The 22,483-nt window shown below is 43.9% G+C and overlaps 1 protein-coding gene across 1 annotated transcript in view; it reads left to right on the top strand.

The window, feature by feature from the left end:
- Positions 1-22,483, top strand: part of LOC129698546 (parathyroid hormone 2 receptor-like) — a 126,622-nt gene that overhangs the window by 83,595 nt on the left and 20,544 nt on the right. The window contains exons 7-10 of the mRNA XM_055637625.1: positions 4,892-5,045; positions 6,232-6,292; positions 10,910-10,976; positions 15,711-15,805. Of these exons, the coding sequence (XP_055493600.1) occupies positions 4,892-5,045; positions 6,232-6,292; positions 10,910-10,976; positions 15,711-15,805 (377 nt within the window). The remainder of the gene's footprint in view (positions 1-4,891; positions 5,046-6,231; positions 6,293-10,909; positions 10,977-15,710; positions 15,806-22,483) is intronic.

Here is a 22,483-nt window from a genome sequence, read left to right as displayed (position 1 = left end):
TTCATTTTGCACACCATGTGTAAAACACAAGTCACTTCTGCCGTTCTTTCTCATGGCCAAATCTCCCTTGGCCTAATATCTCCTCTGTTTCCTCCTCCGCATGCATGTTTTGTGATGAGGTTGTCTGATCATATTACCTGATTTGTTCCTCTTGGGGCACTTGTGATGGTGGTGGATGGATAGGAGTGGGAGACGATGTCTCACCTATACCCAGTTGTATGGGAAGCGAGTGGTCACTGTTCATTGAATGATTTTATTTAATTGGCATGGCATCATCCCGCTTTGTTAGAGTACGTGGCATAGTGGGTCAGCAAGTAGGCTCGCCGTCTCACAGCTCCAGTGAACCAAGTTCGATACCGTCGCTGTCTCTGCAGAGTTTGCCCATTCTTCCCGTGCCCATGTGGGATTCCCCCGGGTGCTTTAGTATCATCTCACATCCCAAAGGCGTGCCAGTTGGTGGGTTGAATGGCCACTATAAATGACCCCTGATGTGTCGGTGGGTGCTAGAATCTGGGTGAGGTTGGTGCCAATGTGTGGGCAATAAAATTGATGGATGATGGTCAATATGGACAGGAGGGCTTGTTTCCACGCTGGATGACTAGGTGACTATGATAGAGTGGGGTCAAGAGCATTTGCAGGAAGAAAGGTACCTGAATGGTCTTTTTTGAGCATAGTCTCTGCCCTATATTGTGTTGGATAAGCTTCACCTTGCCATTGATGATTCCTTTACCACTCATCCTCCTCTGTCCCACCTCTCCGCAGCTCCCACCATTCAGTGTCAAATTGTTAACAGGTCAATTACCTTTAGATGTTGCCCGCATTTCAAATCTTTTCCAGCTGGCTTTGCAATTTGGCAGTGAACTAGCTGGGTTTGGACTGCTTGACGTGATTCTCCCAGTAAACTGTCAGATTTAATGTGTGAGTCTCAGAGATTGGTTTGGTCGTCGTTGAGTGTATAACATGGTGTAAAATAGTTAAAAGCATTTTAATGTGAGGAGCATAGCTGGTGATTCATGCATTCTATTTAGATGCAGCAAGCAGATATAATACAGTTCAAGGAACGGAACATTAGAGAAGTGAGTTATTATCATTTCATTATTGTAGCTACTCATCAGAAAATCCATTAATGCTAATGTTGCATTCATTCCTTTACCTTGGTAATTAAGGTCTTGCAAAAAGAAGAAAATGCAAATATTTTAAAAGGAATGACACAGAATAAGCAAATTACGGGGAACTTCATGCTAATGCAAGCAAGGCTGATCAAGGTTATGGTTCCATGTGAGAGTACAGTGAAATATAAATGTGAGGTTATCCATTTTGGTGGCAAAAACAGGAAAGCAGACTATTATCTAAATGGTGGCCGACTAGGAAAAGGGGAGATGCAGCGAGACCTGGGTGGCATGGTACACCAGTCATTGAAAGTAGGCATGCAGGTGCAGCAGGCAGTGAAGAAAGCGAATGGTATGTTAGCTTTCATAGCAAAAGGATTTGAGTATAGGAGCAGGGAGGTTCTACTGCAGTTGTACAGGGTCTTGGTGAGACCACACCTGGAGTATTGCGTACAGTTTTGGTCTCCAAATCTGAGGAAGGACATTATTGCCATAGAGGGAGTGCAGAGAAGGTTCACCAGACTGATTCCTAGGATGTCAGGACTGTCTTATGAAGAAAGACTGGATAGACTTGGTTTATACTCTCTAGAATTTAGGAGATTGCGAGGGGATCTTATAGAAACTTACAAAATTCTTAAGGGGTTGGACAGGCTAGATGCAGGAAGATTGCTCCCGATGTTGGGGAAGTCCAGGCCAAGGGGTCACAGCTTAAGGATAAGGGGGAAATCCTTTAAAACCGAGATGAGAAGAACTTTTTTCACACAGAGAGTGGTGAATCTCTGGAACTCTCTGCCGCAGAGGGTAGTCGAGGCCAGTTCATTGGCTATGTTTAAGAGGGAGTTAGATGTGGCCCTTGTGGCTAAGGGGATCAGAGGGTATGGAGAGAAGGCAGGTACGGGATATTGAGTTGGATGATCAGCCATGATCATATTGAATGGCGGTGCAGGCTCGAAGGGCCGAATGGCCTGCACCTAATTTCTATGTTTCTATGTCTAAATATATAAATTCTGGAAACGTTGAGATTATTAGGATCTATGCAAATCCCAGCAATGTGAAGCCACATTATGAAGAAGTATATGTTTTTTCTGTGTACCCTATTTTATATTGTACAATATGTATGTACAATCCAGCAGTGAGTATTTTCTTGCACAGAGTTTTAGTTTAATTTTGCGATACGGGGTGGAAACAGCTGGGGTCAGAGCGCACGGCAGTGCCTAAAAGGGTCTGGGTGAGAGCTGTTTGCCGTGAGTCGATGAGATGTTGGGGGGTTAGTGGTGGCTTGATTGTCAGTAGTCAGGCATGGAGTGTGGGAAATGGCGACAGGCAAAGGTCAGTGGATGAGGGGCAGACTAATGGATCAGGCCTGATGGTGGGATCCCTTTCTGAATCATGAGCGTGATACAAACTTGTGGGTGGGTAGGGATGAATGCTGGGTGTTCTGGAGCAGATGGGGAACTTACCAGACCTGGGTTCCCAAGGTCAGCCTGGGATCTGCTCAGGATCATCCTTTAAGGGCGGCACAGTGGCGCAGCGGTACAGTGGCGCAGCGGTAGAGTTGCTGCCTTACAGCGCTTACAGCACCAGAATCCAGGTTCGATCCCGACTACGGGTGCTGTCTGTATGGAAACCGTCTTCTCAGTCAGTCCCTGGTTGAGGATGCGTCTTTTCTCCGAGCCACATCTTCGCCTCCCAACGCGGCCTACCATCTGGATTGGCGCGGCCTTTCCTGCCGGAGACCGGCCAGAGCTTCAACGGCGCTGAAGACAGCAGTACTGAATTACCATCACGGAGCGGGCGATGCCTTACCAGGGATCACCGTGTTGGAGCTCCAGGGGCCTGCCAACTTTAACACCGTGGAGCTGTGGTCTGCGGAGCTTCCATCCGTGGGCGGCGCTGAATTTAACATCACAAAGCCCTGGGCTCTTTCGCCGAGGATCACCAGTGTTGGAGTTCCGCCCAGCTCGGCCTGTGGACTTTGGAAGCTGTGATCTCCGGTAGGAAGCGGCCGTTTTGGAAACTCCAAGCCGCTGAGAGTGTTCTTCCGTCCGACTCTGGAGCTCCGATCATCCGATCATCCCGTCGAGATGGCCTGAAACATCGGGCCGCCGTTGCAGTGACTGCAGAGGCCTCAATAGGCCCCGACCACGGGTGAACAAGAGGAAGAGGACTGAACTTTGTTGCCTTCCCTCACAGTGGGAAACGTTGATTCCGCTGTGTGGGGTTGTTTTATGTTAATTCTATCGTGTATTGTGTTTGTCTTATTTGTGTGTTGCATGGTAACTCAGATTTCACTGCACCAATTGGTGTATGTGACAATAAATATGACCAGTTTGTGTGGGATAACGTTAATGTGCGGGGATCGCTGTTCGTTGCGGACTCGGTGGGCCGAAGGGCCTATTTCCGCGCAGTATCTCTAAACTAAACTAAATTAAACTAAGTCACTTGATTTGCAGAATCTGTGTGTCTTTTGCACAGGGGAGGCCTGTGGGCAATGGCGAATGTGACAGGATTGGGATTCTCCAGGAGTTATTGGAATTGATGGGCCGAATGGCCTAATTCTACTCCTATGATCTTTTGAATGGGTTGCACATGGAATACCGGATATAAAAACCTGAGTCTCCATGATTCAAGTCATAAGTCTCTGACTTGCAACAGTAGAATTGGTCTGATGTGATGCCAGAAATATGTCTTTTTACAACTCAATCTTTTGGCAATTTGGCCATAATACCAAAGGCAAGTTTAGCACAGTGCTTCTTAAACTATTTCAGTGTCATTCACCCTTGTCTTTATCACAACATTTCATTCACCCCCCACTAAATTTTCTTATGTTTTTTGGTAATTTTCAACTTATAATTTTATATATAATTTATTTTGTCGCATGAGCAAAAAACATAAATTAATTAATTTCTTAAGTGTTAATTCATTTGCCCTTGGGTGAACCGTTCACCAGTTTAAGAAGCAATGGTTTCAGCACACACATCCGGATGCCCGTGAGAAGGTGCAAGCAATTCTTTGTTCTTGAACCACTGCTGTCCATTCACATTAGGCAGTTTCCAGAAATGTTGGCTTTTGACTGCAAACTGAAGCAAGTTGTGACTTAAGGGCTTGTCCCACTATACGAGTTTACCCAAGAGCGCTCCCGAGTTTAAAAAAAATCAAACTCGTGGTAAGTACGTAGAATGTACGTGTCGGGTACGTCGGAGCACGGGATGTCTCTTAGTGGCTCGTAACGCTAACGGCAAGTACTCGGGAAACACGGTAAGCTTGTGAAGTTTTTTCAACAGTGTGAAAAATGTCCACGAGAGCCCCGAGTACCGGCTATTACCGTAATTCTCCGAGTTCGAATCAGGGGAAACTCGGGAGAACTCTTGAATTACCTCCTACAGTGGGACAGGCCTTTTAGAATAGCAGGGATTTGTATGTACCTTTCAAACTATTCCTTCTTGCTGATGTCTAACCTATGTAATTAGTGAAGGTAACAACTCGCTAAGAGTGCAAGAACTTTCTTCACACCTTCCCGAGCCAACAATTGGCCTGCCAGGGCACCACCCTGCCTGATGTCATCTGTTGCTGGCCCTGATCTCTTCTTGTGTCCAATTCGCCCTCCCACCACCTACTTTCAGTCTGAAGAAGGGTTCTGACCCAAAACTCTGTGTGTCCCGCTGAGTTACTCCAGCATGTTGTGTCTATCTTTGGTATAAACCAGCACCTGCGGTTCTTTGTTTCAACAATGCATGGAGATAAGTTTGTTTTCTCTGATCCCACCGATGTTTATATCTCAGGTGGGGTGCAAGATTGCCGTTGTGTTGTTTCTCTACTTCTTCACCACAAACTACTACTGGATTCTCGTGGAGGGCCTATATTTGCATTGCCTCATCCTGATGGCCTTTCTGTCTGACAGAAAATATCTCTGGACTTTCACGTTCATTGGATGGGGTAAGGTACCAACAATTCCTTTAAAAATAAACAATGAAAGACTTCCAAAAGTAGGGAAGGAGGCAGATGGAGACATTGCCTACATAACATTTTCAGCTAAGCTGTAGACAGTGTACTTGCCAAAGGGAGTGCATGTCCACCTTGTGCCCATGATAGTGCGCTCATTTCAGTGGAATTGGCATGACTTTCCTTCTGTAAAAAGTAGTTTGTTTATTGCCAAGACCTACCTGTGATATCAACGTTATGTTGCATCTGATTGACCACTTTTGGGAAAGGTCTAATCTTATTCCGGGTGCAACAAATGTTCCACTGGACTCCTTGGTTGTCTCATCTGCTTTTGGGTGAGGAAAGGAATATAATAATAGAACCCTATCCCCTGTCTGAAGAGGAGTCTCGACCCGAAACGTCACCTATTCCTTTCCTCTGGAGATGCTGCCTGTCCCACTGAGTTACTCCAGATGTTTGTGTCTATCTCCATAATAATAGTCCATAGTATTTTATTTGTAACATATGCAACTGCACAGTGAAATTCGTTTTGCATATATTACACATGCGGGCGCCGCCATTCTTGGGGACTTTATTCAAAGTCCACAAAGACTGGGCGGCACATCTGACCGTCTTTATATCCCGGGGATGCCTCCTTGCAGCTGACCTTGAAGGCGCTGGAGGCATTACCCCATTACCCTAACCCCAACCCCGGTTCACCCTCCCACTGGCCCACACTCCTCACATCTCCAGATGAAAATGAATATGTTTCATATTTTTTAGAGATTTCCTTAAGAGTTGTGTCCGTATTGCTCAGTAGGTTGGTGGAAGGAGGCAGGAATGAGAAAGATTGTAAGTCAGAGTTCAGTATTTGTTATGAAAGATAACTAGCCGATCCATCTTTCTAGATCAAAGCTAAAACCCAAGCTCCAAATTGTGCTAAATTTAATCCACAAAATAATGTAACGTGTCATGGCCATCTACTGTAACAACCATGAGAGGTTTTAATGGAGAATTGATTTACAATCTCCATTCAGTAGAATTAACACTTTGATCAAATCTTTCAAAGGCATTTTTCAATTTTGTATTGTGTTAATGCATGGTTAATAATAATCGAGCCACCTTCCTAAAGAGCTTAATGCATTGGAGAATCATTAGTGAAGTAACCCTAATAAGTAAAGCTGACCTCTTCCTTTTCCAGGAGTTCCAGCAGTCTTTACTGTGGCTTGGGCCATTGTGAGAGCTACGTTAGCTGATGAAAGGTGAGAACACTTTTTTTTTCCCGTTGTTTAATTTATAAACTTCTATTTTAAAAAATAAACCGGAAGGATTTGATCTTCCTTCATTTGCCAATGCTTGAAGGAAGATGACTATATTAATGTTTTCCTCCAAGATGCACAGTACACACAGGCCGTAAAACCCCACATTCTGCATAACACCAGGATTCATGATCGAGTCCCAAAGATTAACATTAAATTTTAAACTTTCAAGAGCACGAGAAGTTATTGTTCATGAGTAGAATGGCATCTGCCAGGATTTCATTAATTTACATAAAATGATTATTAACACACCAATTACCCTAATTATTCCCTTATCATGTATCTGTACACTGTAAATGGATCGATTGTATTCATATATTGTTTTTCTGCTGGCTGGTTAGCACACAACAAAAGCTTTTCAATGTAACTCGGTACTAAACCAAACTAAATTAACTTGATGGTAGACTAAAATGCTGGTGAAACTCAGCGGGTGAGGCAGCATGTATGGAGCAAAGGAAATAGGTGACGTTTCAGACGAGATCCTTCTTCTGACTGAAGAAGGGGCTTGACCCGAAACGTCACCTATTCCTTCGCTCCGTAGATGCTGCCTCACCCGCTGAGTTTCTCCAGCATTTTTGTCTACCTTCGATATATCCAGCATCTGCAGTTCTTTCTTACATTAACTTGATAAGGTCATAAGGTCAAAAGTTCCTGGAGCAGAATTAAGCCATTCGGCCCATCATGTCTACTCCACCATTCAGTCATCGCTGGTCTATCTCTCCCTCCTAACCCCATTCTCCTGCCTTTTCCCCATAACCCCTGACACCCATGAAATATGAATTAATTTGAAAATGTTCTTGAGGTCGATAACCTAATGAATATCTTAATGAAATAGATTATATCTCTTACATAGTATAGTGTGCCCCTTTAAAACATAGATTTGTGTGTGAACCCCCTAATAATTCTATACCTGGTAACATTCTTTTCAGCTGTGAAATCTGCAAGATCGTGTTTTACCATCAGCTGAAAGTTTTAAAAAATATTCATTCATGGGATATAGACATTGCTGGAAAGGCTGATTGTGGATCAATCACTATTGCTAATTTGTCCCGTGTCTGGTTTTGCTATTTAGGACCCAATCCCTAATCCATGTCTAGTTTCCACCATGCCCTCCTGTGGAATGTAAGCAACCAGACTTGCAGTTTGAGCTACGACTTTGAGCCTGCAGTACCTGTTGCTATGGTCTCTGTATGTATTCTTATTAAAGTACTTGTTATGAAGTTCTATGACTCAGTGTTAACAGTACTTTGCACACTGATGTTTATCTTGTACCTCTCACTGCTCTTGAGAAAAAAAACAAATGCTGCAAATCTGAGCTGAAGGTGATTAAGCAGCAGTGTCTGTGGAAAGAGTGTATGTGGTTAATGATAGAGTCTGGGACCCTCAGACAAATGAAAAGGTATTGTGAGGAAAGAGTTAACAGGCATGGTTGATTTAGACTAGGGATAGAAAAATAACTTAGAAAGAAATAAGGCAGAAACCAGACTGCTAGTAGATTAGAAATTAACGATATAAGAACAGAGAGAAATTCTAGATAAAAAGTAGCAGTAGAAAGGCTTCAGCAGGAGATAGTAAAGAAATTAGAACGAAGGGGAAAGGGACACGAAGTCATGCTCAACTACGCATGCTTGATGAGATTACATGAATATGTACACACACCCACTATGACAAGATGCCTAATTTAAATGCACATGTGATGCATGATAGGGGAGGTGTCTTTGACGTTAGGTGGGCGTTCCCAGACGTTCTCGTGGGAAACAGGACTTTATGTTATGATTGGAAGAAGCTCAATGGGGAGGGATGAGAATGTGATAATAATGAAATGAAATGTACAAAGATAAAAAGCATCTCCATCTTCAGTGTGCCTCTAGGGGACATCAGAGGAGAGGCACCTATTCTGCAGAATATGAAATTAATAAAAACACTTCTTTGTCTGAATTTGTCTCAAGAGCATTTGTGATTTTTGAATCACAGTATGATAATGCCCAGAGAAAGAAGGTGGTAAATGATTGTGCAGGAAAGAACTGCAGATGCTGGCTTAAATCGATGGTAGACACAAAAAGCTGGAGTAACTCAGCGGGACAGGCAGCATCTCTGGGGAGAAGGAATGGGTAACATTTCGGGCGAGACCCTTCTTCAATGATTGGTCTGGAACTGCAAGTGGGGGAAGCAAAAGCATTATCTGCAATTATCAAAGGGAAATATTACTTGTGATAGAAACCAGAAATGATGATGATGAAAATACTAATCAATTGAAGTGACTGAACTAGTATTGTGTTTGGAATCCTGTAAGGTAACCAGTCTGGAAATAAGTTGCAAGCTATTGCTTTTATGTTGAATTTTGTTGGAACAGGAATTTCTCCTGAATGTTATTTCTACCATAATATGTTTTATTTAACTTCATCACTTCTCCAAATTCGGTTATAAGCATGCCACAACACCTAGAGCACATACCATCTGTCCCAATACTAACAAGAACAGAGTAAGCTAGAAAAATGTCCTTGCCCGATGATTAATGTCAATCTGTGCAGCAGCCATAAAGAACATAAAGCCATAAAGTCCAATTTCTATGTAATGAATGGGGCAACAATTTGGTTGTAAAACAATTTGTGAATGGTGGGTCGAGGACCATGTGGTTAATTGTGAGTGCAAGTAGTTGCCTTAATATTTATTTTTTGGATGCCTCGGACTAATCTTTTATTCTCAACATTTCAATTGGATTCAGAAGTGGGTTGGATTCTGAACTAGCTTACTTATAGAGGACAGAGGATTGTGGTGGAAGGACAATATTCAGGCTGGAGGTCAGTGACCAGCGGAGTTCCACAGGGGTCAGTTCTGGGGCCTCTGCTGTTTATGACATGTATCAATGGCTTGGACGTACATGTAGACGGGTTGGTCAGTAAGTTTGCAAATGACACCAATGTTGCTGGGGTCACATAATTGTGAGGGTGGCTATCAAAGTAAACAGCAGGATATCAATCAGCTACAGAAACGGGCAAAGGAATGGCAGATGGAGTTCAATCTGAGCAGGTGTAAGGTGTTGCACTTTTGGAGGATAAGTTTCAGGAGAAAATATACAATTGATGGCATAACCTTTAACAGCATTGAGGTACCGATTGTTCTTGGGGAAAATAAGCCATATTGTATGCTTGGCTTCATTGGATGGAGCATTGAGTATAACAGTCAGGAAGTCACGATGCTGCTTTATAGACTTTGGGGTGGCATGTTGGCGCACCGGTAGAGTTGCTAATAATTCCTCGTATGTTGCAAAACATACGTGGCTAATAAAGTACATGATTATGATTATGATTACAGTGCCAGAGACTCAGGTTTGATCCTGACTGCGGGTGCTGTCTTTACGGAGTTTGTACGTTCTCCCCATGACCTGCGTGGGTTTTCTCAGTGAGCTTTAGTTTCCTCCCACGCTCCAAGGACGTCCAGGTTTGTAGGCTAATTGGCTTAGTAAAAATTGTAACTTGTCCCCAGTGTGTGTAGGATAGTGTTAGTGTACGGGGATCGCTGGTCGGTGCGGGCTCAGTGGACCGAAGGGCCTGTTTCTGCTCTGTATCTCTGAACTAAACTAAGACTTTGGTCGCTGCGTTTGGAGCATTGCATGCAGTTCTGGTTGCCCCATTATAGGAAGGATGTGGAGGCTTTGGAAAGGGTGCAGAGGAGGTTTAGCAGAATGATGACTGGATTAGGAGCAATTATCTACAGGAAGAGGTTGGACAGACTTGGATTGTTTCCTCTGGAACGCTGGAGGTTGCAGGGAGACTTCATAGAAGTATATAAAATTGTGCGAGACATAGATTGAGTAGACAGACAGAACCTTTTTACAAGGATAGAAACATCAAATAGAAGGCATACAGTGGCGTTAAGGTGAAAGGGGCAACGTAAAGGAGATGGAAGTGAAAGTTGTTTACACAGAGGGTAGTGAGTGCCTGGAACACACTGCTGGTGGCGGTTGCTGAGGCAGATAGGATCGTGGCATTTCAGTTTAGTTAGTGTGATTGAAGACACTTTTGGACAGGCACATCGATATACAGAGAATGAAGGATATGGATTATGTGCAAGTAGCTAAATGTTGGCCTTGGTATCACGTACAGCATAGACATTGCAGGACAAAGGGCATGTTCCTGTGCTGTACTGTTCTACATTTTAAATGAAAACCATGGTTAGCATGAGTGAAAGGCTAATTAAAATGCTTCTGCTCGAAAATTAAAATAGTCGGTTAAAATGGTGGCGCAGCGGTAGAGTTGCTGCCTTGCAGCGCCGGAGACCCGGGTTCGATCCTGACTATGAGCGCTGTCTATACGGAGTTTGTACCTTCTCCCCGAGACCGCCTGGATTTTCTCCGCAATCAAAGTGTAAATTGTCTCTAGTGTGTATCGGACAGGGTTAATGTGCAGGGATTGCTGGTTGGTGCGGACTCGGTGGGCCGAAGGGCCTGTTTCCGCACTGTATCTAAACTAAACTAAAAACGAAACTGTCATAACTAACAATAGGAGGCCTAAAAGTTGTGTTTGTATTCACATAATTTTCTTTCTTTTTGTGCCGTAGATGTTGGGAACTAAATATAGGCAACTTTCACTGGATTTATCAAACGCCAATTGTTATGGCCATTGTGGTAAGTGGAAGCTATAACTTGAGTTGTAGCTCTCAATGAAAAGAGGAGAAGAAAACACAGTTATCCAGATTAAAAGAGTTAAGGGACTGTCCCACTTTCACAACCTAATTCACGGACTTTTTCACTCATGGACATTTTTCATCAGGCTAGAAATATGCCCCGACCTATTTGATGCCACGTGTACCTACGACTAGCATCATGACCTACCTATAACCCACCTACGACCTTGTGACGATCATGCTGCGAGTATGAGTCAAGGGCTAACTCGGCAGAGGTCGTGAATTAGGTCGTGAAAGTGGGACAGGCCCTTAAATAATAAGCAAAATGTTTATATTAATGCATATTATGGTTTAAAAAGTATATACCTTATTTTTATTTTTTTAATAAAAAATATATTTAAAAAAAAAAAATATATATATACCTAATTAAGATAGAACAAAATAATTGAGCATCTTTCACATCAAGTTAAGTTTATTTTCATATCAACAAATGCAGTATGATGGAGGTACAATGAAAATTTTACTTGCAGTTGCCTCACAAGCACATACGCACAGTAACATAACTTATACATTAATTATACATACACATAGCACAAATGGCATGTATATGCTACAATATATTATTGTGACCATTGTTTGTTTTGTTCAATTCGTTACTGTAACCAACTTTCAGGGGCGAAACCCGCCTTTCTTGACATGTCTTGTGAATCTAACATGCATCCTTCTATAAATTATACGCCAACATAACCAAAGATATGGGACAAACTATTACACCTAATTATTCCAGGCAAAATTATGGTGTGTACTACGATCGTTTTTAAGAACTGCTTTTGATTGCTGTAAATGAGTTGCTTGTTGTAAGAGTTGAGTCAACTTTGCAACGAGCTGGTGCAAGGGTTCATGTCGCATACAGTGAGCAATTGGTTTTCCTCTCCAGTAAAATGGTCCCATAATGTACATCGCATTTCTTCCCGGCAACAGTATTTGTTATTTCTATAGCAACCAGACAATTTTGGATGCAGTCAATACAGCTCCAAAGTAAGCAAAAGGACTATTTATTTTTAAAAATGTGAAGTTAGAGTCATAGAGTCCTAGAGTGATACAGTGGGGAAACAGGCTCTTTGGCCCAACTTGTCCATACCGGCCAACAATGTCCCAGCTACACCAGTCCCACCTGCCTGCGCTTGGTCCATATCCCTCAATACCTGTCTTATCCATGTACCTGTCTAACTGTTTCTTGTACGTTGGGATAGTCCTTGCCTCAACTATCTCCTCTGGTAATTAAGTTGCATCTAAATATTCCACAGACAAATGATTTTTTTCCACTCTGCAAACCTATTTATTGTTATACTTTCCATTTCATTCAAATGTGCTGGTCATTTAATTGACTACTGCAAATTACTTCTGTGTGTGAGTAGGTGGCAAAGGAACCAAGGAGGATGATGATGAGAGAGAATACATTGAAAGGCTGCAGGAAAAAGGAATTGGAAATGGCACTGGTGGGATTGATTTACTGGGAGCTGACATGATCTTGATGGACTGAGTGGCCTCCTTCTATCCTGCCATAAATAATTCAACAATTTTGTCATCGATAACTGCTAATAGCATATGAAATTCCAGCATTCATTATTCTATCTTGGACATAGGACAAGGAAACACTCTTGAGCCGACAGATATTGCACTATGCCAACAGAAAAAGCATGTTGCTTTTTGTAACAATGCATTCTAATTTGGCTGTAATTAGACAACAAAATAAATGAGGATCACCATCTGAAGATGAAGGTTGCCTAGCAACATTGCACAGTTACAAACATACCTTAAAAACAGCAAAAAAAATGTTTCAAATTAAACACAATCTGATTGCATCTGGATAAACAGGGTCTGATTAGGAACAGTCAGCATGGATTTGTGCCTGGAAGGTCATGTTTGACTAATCTTCTTGAATTTTTTGAAGAGGTTACTAGGGAAATTGACGAGGGTAAAGCAGTGGATGTTGTCTATATGGACTTTAGTAAGGCCTTTGACAAGGTTCCTCATGGAAGGTTGGTTAAGAAGGTTCAACTGTTGGGTATAAATGCAGGAGTAGCACTGGATTCAACAGTGGCTGAATGAGAGAAGCCAGAGGGTAATGGTGGATGGCTGTTTGTCGGGTTGGAGGCAGGTGACTAGTGGGGTGCCTCAGGGTTCTGTGTTGGGTCCTTTGTTGTTTGTCATGTACATCAATGATCTGGATGAAGGGGTGGTAAATTGGATTAGTAAATATGCAGATGATACCAAGATAGGGGGTGTTGTGAATAATGAAGAGGATTTCCAAAGTCTACAGAGTGATTTAGGCCATTTGGAAAAATGGGCTGAAAGATGGCAGATGGAATTTAATGCTGATAAATGTGAGGTGCTACACCTTGGCAGGACAAATCAAAATAGGACGTACATGGTAAATGGTAGGGAATTGAAGAATACAGTTGAACAGAGGGATCTGGGAATAACCGTGCATAGTTCCTTGAAGGTGGAATCTCATATAGATACGGTGGTAAAGAAAGCTTTTGGTATGCTAGCCTTTATAAATCAGAGCATTGAGTATAGAAGCTGGGATGTAATGTTAAAATTGTACCAGGCATTGGTGAGACCAAATCTGGACTATGGTGTACAATTTTGGTCGCCCAATTATAGAAAGGATGTCAACAAAATAGAGAGAGTACAGAGGAGATTTACTAGAATGTTGCCTAGGTTTCAACAACTAAGTTACAGAGAAAGGTTGAATAAGTTAGGTCTTTATTCTCAGGAGTTCAGAAGGTTAAGGGGGGACTTGATAGAGGTCTTTATAATGATGAGAGGGATAGACAGAGTTGATGTGGACAACCTTTTCCCTTTGAGAATAGCGAAGATTCAAACAAGAGGACATGACTTCAGAATTAAGGGACATAAGTTTAGGGGTAACATGAGGGGGAACTTCTTTACTCAGAGAGTGGTAGCGGTGTGGAATGAGCTTCCAGTGGAAGTGGTGGAGGCAGGTTCGTTGGTATCATTTAAAAATATATTGGATAGGCATATGGATGAGAAGGGAATGGAGGGTTATGGTATGAGTGCAGGCAGGTGGGACTAAGGGAAAAAAAGTTGTTTGGGACGGACTTGTAGGGCCGAGATGGCCTGTTTCCGTGCTGTAATTGTTATACGATTATATGATGCATATACAGACCAGGCAAATTTAGGCTGAAGATTCAAAATATTTTACGAAGAGGGCACAAAAGAGAAAGTGAGTAGTAAAGGGAGGATATATTCATTGTCCTTACCTCGACACTTGCGGCACTCAGAAGCTGGTATTTGCTAGTAACATATTCGCCGTCATTATCTATGTACCGTTACATGCAGAACCAACAAGTCACAATCTGGATCACAATCTAGTTACACAGTCACAAGTCTGAAGAAGGGTCTCGACCCGAAACGTCACCCATTCCTTCTCTCCAGAGATGCCATCGGACCCGCTGAGTTACTCCAGCATTTTGTGTCTATCTTCGGTTTAAACCAGCATCTGCAGTTCCTTCTTACACGAGTCACAATCTAGTGTCAGTTATTAACATATTAAGCATCATTACCTTTGTGCTCCGTTGCATACAGAACCAAGAAGCCGCAACTTTTGTATTATGCGTGAGAATAAAGTATAGATCCTGTGATTAACACATCAATCTACCTCACCTTTGTACTTCCTCACTTGTCATCTTTTTGGTGTATAAATGTCCTGCTGTACCGACTTAACTTTGAGAGATGTGATCACAGCCTTATGTCCCTGTCCCACTTAGGAAACCTGAACGGAAATCTCTGGAGACTTTGCGCCCCACCAATGGTTTCCGTGCGGTTCCTGGAGGTTTTCGTCAGTCTCCCTCAGTCTCCCTTCAGTCAGACTGGATAGACTTGGTTTATACTCTCTAGAATTTAGGAGATTGAGAGGGGATCTTATAGAAACTTACAAAATTCTTAAGGGGTTGGACAGGCTAGATGCAGGAAGATTGCTCCCGATGTTGGGGAAGTCCAGGACAATCCTAGTGTATTGTGTTCAGTTTTGCTCACCCTGCTATAGGAAAGATGTTAGGGAGATTGTTCACGATGTTAGGGAAGTCCAGGACAAGGGGTCACAGCTTAAGGATAAGGGGGAAATCCTTTAAAACCGAGATGAGAAGAACTTTTTTCACACAGAGAGTGGTGAATCTCTGGAACTCTCTGCCACAGAGGGTAGTCGAGGCCAGTTCATTGACTATATTTAAGAGGGAGTTAGATGTGGCCCTTGTGGCTAAGGGGATCAGAGGGTATGGAGAGAAGGTAGGTACGGGATACTGAGTTGGATGATCAGCCATGATCATATTGAATGGCGGTGCAGGCTCGAAGGGCCGAATGGCCTACTCCTGCACCTAATTTCTATGTTTCTATGTCCCTACCTGCTTCCATTACCTGCAACCTCTGGAAACCACCTGCAACCTCCGGACACCGCACAGAAACCTTGGGTGGGGCGCAAAGTCTCCAGAGGTTTCCGTTCAGGTTTCCTAAGTGGGACAGTGACTGAGACACTTCTCACCCTGTGCAAGTTAAATAAACCAACATAAGTCCTTAAGTCTTATATCGGATCAAGACTTCGACAAGATGTGTTTGAGATTGAAGAGAAGCTTTCACTTTTTAAAAGTAAACAATGTCCTACATGGATGGGTGTTTGTATTGTACTGATTAATTGTCATCTCTTTTTCAGGTAAACTTTATTCTCTTCGTAAACATTGTTCGAGTGCTGGCAAATAAACTACGTGAGACTAATGCTGGCCGATATGATGCAAGGAAACTATACAGGTAACCTTTGATGACATCAATCTATGCCTTAACATTATCAATTTAGTAGTAAGATTGTAATCTTTGCAGTGCTAGTATTGTTGAAGGATTTTCCTGTAAATGCTTCTCAGTGCTGTATTTCTCAGCCTGCTGTAGCCAATTTGTTACTGAACTCAAAACATATAGGGTTGGTTTAGTTTAGTTTATTATTGCCACCGAGGTACAGTGAAAAGTATTTTGTTGTGTGCTACCCAGTCAAAGAAAAGACTACACATGATTACAATCAAGCTGCCCACTGTGTACAGATAAAGGATAGCGAGCAGGTAGTGGGGGTGGGGGGGGGGAGGCTTTCTCCCTCCTTCCCCTCCCCTTCCCAGCTCTCCCTCAGCCCAATGTCTCCACCTCTTCCTTTCTTCTTCCTGCACCCCCCCTCCCCCATCCCCACGTCAGTCTGAAGAAGGGTCTCGACCCGAAACGTCACCTATTTCCTTCGCTCCATAGATGCTGCCTCACCCGCTGAGTATCTCCAGCATTTCTGTCTACCTTTGATTTTTCCAGCATCTGCAGTTCTTTCTTAGATAAAGGACACAACATTTTGTGCAAAATCAAATTTAATAAAGTCCAATTAAACAGAGTCCAAAAGTCTCCAATGAGGTAGATAGGGGGCAAGGACGTACTCTAGCTGCTGAGACGATGGTTCAGTTGCGGGATAACAGCTGGGAAGAAACTGTCCCTGAATCTGGAGGTGTGCATTTTCACACTTTTATACCTTTTGCCTGATGGGGGAGGAGAGACGAAGGCAGTGAACGAGGTAAGACTGGTCATTGATTATGCTGTTGGCCTTGCCGAGGCAGCGTGATGTATAGGTGGAATTATTGGAAGAGAGGTCGGTTTGTGTGACGATCTGGGCTATGTCAACAATTCTCTGCAATTTCTTGTAATAGGTAATATAGGTAATAGGTTCTTTATTGTCATTATAACATGTAAACATGTACAACAAAATTAAAAATGCCAACCAGTCAGTGCACCATTCACACATTATCTAAAAGCTAACGATACGTAAAAGAGAAATATCTGAAATAAACAACTAACATAAATAACATGAAAAAAAAAGCATAAACTCACAACCATACATTCTTCTGTCGATTGCACAATCCCTTGGTATGTAGCGAACCTGCGCTCATTTGGTGGCTATATTAAGTGTAGTTATTGCTGTGGGATAAAAACTGTTTTTGAGTCTGTTTGTCCTTGTCCTCATTGATCTGTACCGTCTGCCTGACGGCAACAGTTCAAACAGGGAGTGTCCGGGGTAGGAAATGTCCTTTATAATGTTCTGGGATTTCTTGAGACAGCGGGAACTGTGTAGGTCCTCCAAGGTCAGGAGAGGGCAGCCGACAATCCTCTGGGCGTTGTCAATAGCCCTCTGGAGCGTTTTCCTCTGAGCCGCTGTGCAGCCGGTGTACCACACGCATACACAGTATGTTAGGATGCTCTCTATGGAGCACCGATAAAAGGACAGCAGCAGTCTCTGGGTGATGTTGTTCTTCCTGAGCACCCTCAGGAATTGCAGTCTCTGCTGGACCTTTTTCAGCAGCGCAGAGGTGTTCACGTTCCATGTCAGGTCCTCCTCAATGTGGATTCCCAGGAAGCGGAAATCCGCCACCCTCTCCACCAGTCCCCTCTGATGATTAATGGTGTAATGTCCATTTTCTTCTTCCTGTAGTCTATTATGAGCTCCTTTGTCTTTAAGGTGTTGAGGAGCAGGTTATTCTCTCCACACCACACTGTCAGCTGCTCCACCTCATCCCGGTAGGCGTACTCGTCCCCCCCGGAGATGAGTCCCACCACCGTGGTGTCATCCGCAAATTTGACAATGGTGTTGCTGTGGTGGGCGGGGGTGCAGTCATGTGTGTAGATGGTGTAGAGCAGGGGGCTCAGTACGCAGCCCTGTGGAGAGCCGGTACTGAGGCTGAGGGCCGTGGATGTATGATGGCCCACTCTGACTCTCTGGCTGCGACCCGACAGGAAGCTATTTATCCACGTACAGGTGGAGTGTGGAAGTCCCAAGTCCCCCAGTTTGTCCACCAGTTTGTGGGGAAGGATGGTGTTAAAAGCAGAGCTGTAGTCCACAAAGAGCATCCGCACGTAGCTCCCCCGCTGCTCCAGGTGAGACAGTGCAGCATGGAGAGCTGTGGCTACAGCGTCCTCTGTAGATCTATTTGCTCTGTACGCAAACTGGTGGGGGTCAAAGCTTCGGGGCAGGAGTGATGTGATATGACCCCGGACCAGTTTTTCAAAACACTTCATCACCACTGGTGTGAGTGCGACTGGCCGGTAGTCATTGAGGCTAAAAATGTGGGGGGGTTTTGGGCAAGGGGACTATGGTGGAGGACTTCAGACAGGGTGGGACAGTGGACTGGGCCAGAGACTGGTTGAAAATCCTCGTCCAGACTCCAGCCAGCTGGTCTGCGCAGTCCTTCAGCACACGTCCAGAGACGCCGTCAGGTCCAGTAGCCTTCCTTGGATTGATGGCCCGCAGAGTGCGCCTCATCTCATGCTCCTCTATCTTGAGGGTTAGACTGCTGTGGATCATGTGGTGTGATGTGGCTGTCTCGGGTGGCTCCACTTCAAAGCGAGCAAAGAAGTGGTTCAGCTCCTCTGCCAGCGAGGCGTCACCTTCAACAGCTCCAAGGTTGGTCTTGTAGTTGGTGAGATACTGGATCCCCTGCCACACCTGCCTGCTGTTATTACTGTCCAGGTGGTCCTCTATCTTCCTCCTGTAGTTCGATTTGGCCTCTCTGATGCCTCTCTTCAGGTTAGCTCGGGCCGTGCTGTATAAAGCCCTATCGCCAGACCTAAAAGCGGTGTTCCTCTCTTTCAACAGCCGCTGGACCTCCCGGGTCATCCAGGGCTTCTGGTTGGGGTAGACCCGGATGCGTTTGTCCACTGTGACCGTGTCCATGCAGTTTTTAATGTAACATAGTACACTGTCTGTGAACACCTCCAGGTCCCGGTGTTCAAACACATCCCAGTTGGTCCTGTCGAAACAGTCCTGCAGCTGCTGAGATGCACCATCAGGCCAGGTTGTGATGGTCTTTGTGATGGTAGGAGCGGTTTTCCTGAGGGGGGCATATGCAGGAATTAAAAGCAGGAACATATGGTCAGACTGGCCCAGGTGTGGTAGTGGTCTAGGCCTGTAGCCCAGCTTGTTGGAGTAGACCTTGTCCAGTGTGTTAGCTCCTCTTGTAGCACATTTAACATGCTGGTAGAATTTGGGGAGCATTGCCTTCAAGTCTGCGTGGTTAAAGTCCCCTTGTGGTCTTGAATGGAGTTTTTCCCAAACCATGCTGTCATGCATCCCAATCAAATGTTTTCTATGGCGCATCTGTAGAAGTTGGTGAGAGTTATTGGGGATATGCCAATCCTCTTAGGCCTTCTAAGGAAGTAGAGGCTTTGATGTGCTTTCTTAGCCATAGCTTCGATGTGGCTTATCCAGGGGACAAATTGCTGATGATATTTATTCATAAGAACTTGACATTTTCAACCATCTCGATTTGTGTGCCATCAATGTATAACGGGGGAATGTGTGTGTACCGCTTTGCTTCTTGATGTCGATCACGATCTCCTTTGTCTTGCTGACATTGAGGGAGATGATGTTGTTTTGGCACCAGGACACGAGGTTCTCAATCTCACTCCTGTATTCCATCTCGTCATTATTTGATATCTTGCCCTCTACAGTGTGTCACCTGTGAACATAAATAGAGTTGGATTGGTGTTTGACTGCACAGTCATGAGTGTATAAGGCGTATCGTCGGCGACTGGCCACCCGTTTTGGGGATTATCGTGGAGATGATTTGTCCCCTATCCTCACTGATTGTGGTCTGTCAGTCAGGAAGTCAAGGACCCAGTGGAAGAAGGAAGTGCTGACTCCAAGTTCCACAAGTTTGGAGATGAACTTGGTTGGGATATTGGTACTGAAAGCAGAGCTGTAGTCTATGAATCGGAATCTGACGTACAGTGGGTGTCCATCCCATCCAGATACTCCAGGGATGAGTGTAGGGCCAGGGAGATGGACCTGTTGTGGTGGTAGGCGAGCTCCAAGGAGCAAAGCAGACTATTATCTAAATGGTGGCCGACTAGGAAAAGGGGAGATGCAGCGAGACCTGAGTGCCATGGTACACCAGTCATTGAAAGTAGGCATGCAGGTGCAGCAGGCAGTGAAGAAAGTGAATGGTATGTTAGCTTTCATAGCAAAAGGATTTGAGTATAGGAGCAGGGAAGTTCTACTGCAGTTGTACAGGGTCTTGGTGAGACCACACCTGGAGTATTGTCTCCAAATCTGAGGAAGGACATTATTGCCATAGAGGGAGTACAGAGAAGGTTCACCAGACTGATTCCTGGGATGTCAGGACTGTCTTATGAAGAAAGACTGGATAGACTTGGTTTATACTCTCTAGAATTTAGGAGATTGAGAGGGGATCTTATAGAAACTCACAAAATTCTTAAGGGGTTAGACAGGCTAATGCAGGAAGATTGCTCCCGATGTTGGGGAAGTCCAGGACAAGGGGTCACAGCTTAAGGATAAGGGGGAAATCCTTTAAAACCGAGATGAGAAGAACTTTTTTCACACAGAGAGTGGTGAATCTCTGGAACTCTCTGCCACAGAGGGTAGTCGAGGCCAGTTCATTGGCTATATTTAAGAGGGAGTTAGATGTGGCCCTTGTGGCTAAAGAGATCAGGGGGTATGGAGAGAAGGTGGGTACAGGATACTGAGTTGGATGATCAGCCATGATCATATTGAATGGCGGTGCAGGCTCGAAGGGCCGAATGGCCTACTCCTGCACCTAATTTCTATGTTTCTATGTTTCTTTGGTAGGTTGGAGTTAATGTGGGCAACAATCAGCCTCTCGAAGCACTTCATGATGGTGATGTCAAGGCCACTGGACGGTAGTTATTAAGGCATGAAGTCTTGCTTTTTTTTGGTGCGAGATGATAGTGGTCTTTTAGAAGCAGATGGATACCTCAGAAGTGAGTCGGGAGAGATTAAAGATGTCCACGCAGTTCCCAAGGAACCCTGGCATGAACTGCATCTCAACCTTTAATCCCTTCAAGGATAATCGCTCCAGCATTATAAATGTTCACAATTCAAATTGATACCTCCTCATCTCAATAGGTTTTAAAGAGGACCATTTAAAGTATCCTGTCCCTCTCTCTCTGATACATTGCTGGCTCCACACCAAATCATCATGCCTACAGCTTTTTACAATGCTATCTAATTGTGAACTAATTCTAACACAAGTGCTTTTGTCGATTAAATGTGTAGGAAGGAATTGCAGATGCTTGTTTGAACCGAATTTAGACACAAAATGCTGGAGTAACACAGCGGGATGGGCAACATCTCTGGAGGGAAGGAACCGGTGACGTTTCGAGTCCCAGTTACACAGGTCCCACCTGCCATCGTTTGGTCCATATCCCTTCAAACCTGCCCTATCCATGTACCTGTCCTATCCATTCACTGTTTCTTAAATGTTGTGATAGTCCCTGTCTCAACGACCTCCTCTGGCAGCTTGTCCCATACACCCACCACCCTTTGTGTGAAAAGGTTATCCCTCAGATTCCAATTATATTTTTTCCCCTTCACCTTGAACCTATGAACCCATGTTTCTGAAGCCCCCCATGCCTCTTCTGTGCTACATCTCTAATTAACCTCAGCCTGCCCCTCTGTCACGTATGAATGTAAAGAGCCCGATTCACAACCTAATTCACGACCTTTGTTACTCGTGGCTAGATTTTTCATCAGGCTAGAAAAACGCCCCGACCTACGTGATGCCATGCGTACCTACGACTAGCATCACGACCTACCTACGACCTACCTATGACCTCCTACGACCTCCTACAACCTCGTGACTACCATGCTGCGAGTACGAGTCAAACTCGGCAGAGGTCGTGAATGAGGTTGTGAAAGTGGGACGTGCCCTTTACTGGGAGTAATTCAGAGAATAGTAAATGTGAGCACTGCTTTTTAACTTACGTCCTGCTCATGAATCTTTGACTGCTGCACATCACTCTCCCTGCCTGACAAATTGCCTTGGACATGAAACATTACCCCTGTGTCTTTTACAAAGATGCTGCCTAGTACGCCAATTGTTTCCAGTATTTTATATTTATATTTCTCTTCCTCCCCTTGCTGTTTGTTTGTTTGCATGAGCTATGACCCTCTCTTCACCCTCTCATAAGATCATAAGTGATAGGAGTAGAATTAGGCCATTCGGCCCATCAAGTCTACTCCGCTATTCAATCATGGCTGATCTATCTCTCCCTCTCAACCTCATTCTCTTGCTTCTCCCCATAACCCCTGACACCCGTACTAATCAAGAATCTGTCTATTTCTTTGAAATCGCCTTCAAATATCAAGGGATAGTGGTTTACAGTGGAATTCAATGAACAGGGATGCTTATTTCATTGTGCAGTATTTCATTGTGCAGCATTTCTATATCTAAACAGGCCACAAACTAACTTCATTAAACTTAAAGTTTAAAGTTAAAAGTCTCATTTTCTCATCATCTGCCCATTTTAAATCTGTTCTAAATCATGAACAATTTCCTTGATTATTTTGTCATTGTATTAAATGGCGAACTTTTTTATGACTTAACAATTATTGCTGGATCAATGTATTTAGACTCAGGTGCTTGGTATGCC

Source organism: Leucoraja erinacea, chromosome 7 (assembly GCF_028641065.1).
Source record: "Leucoraja erinacea ecotype New England chromosome 7, Leri_hhj_1, whole genome shotgun sequence".
Lineage (NCBI taxonomy): Eukaryota > Metazoa > Chordata > Chondrichthyes > Rajiformes > Rajidae > Leucoraja > Leucoraja erinaceus.
This window is presented reverse-complemented; position numbering and strand designations above follow the sequence as displayed.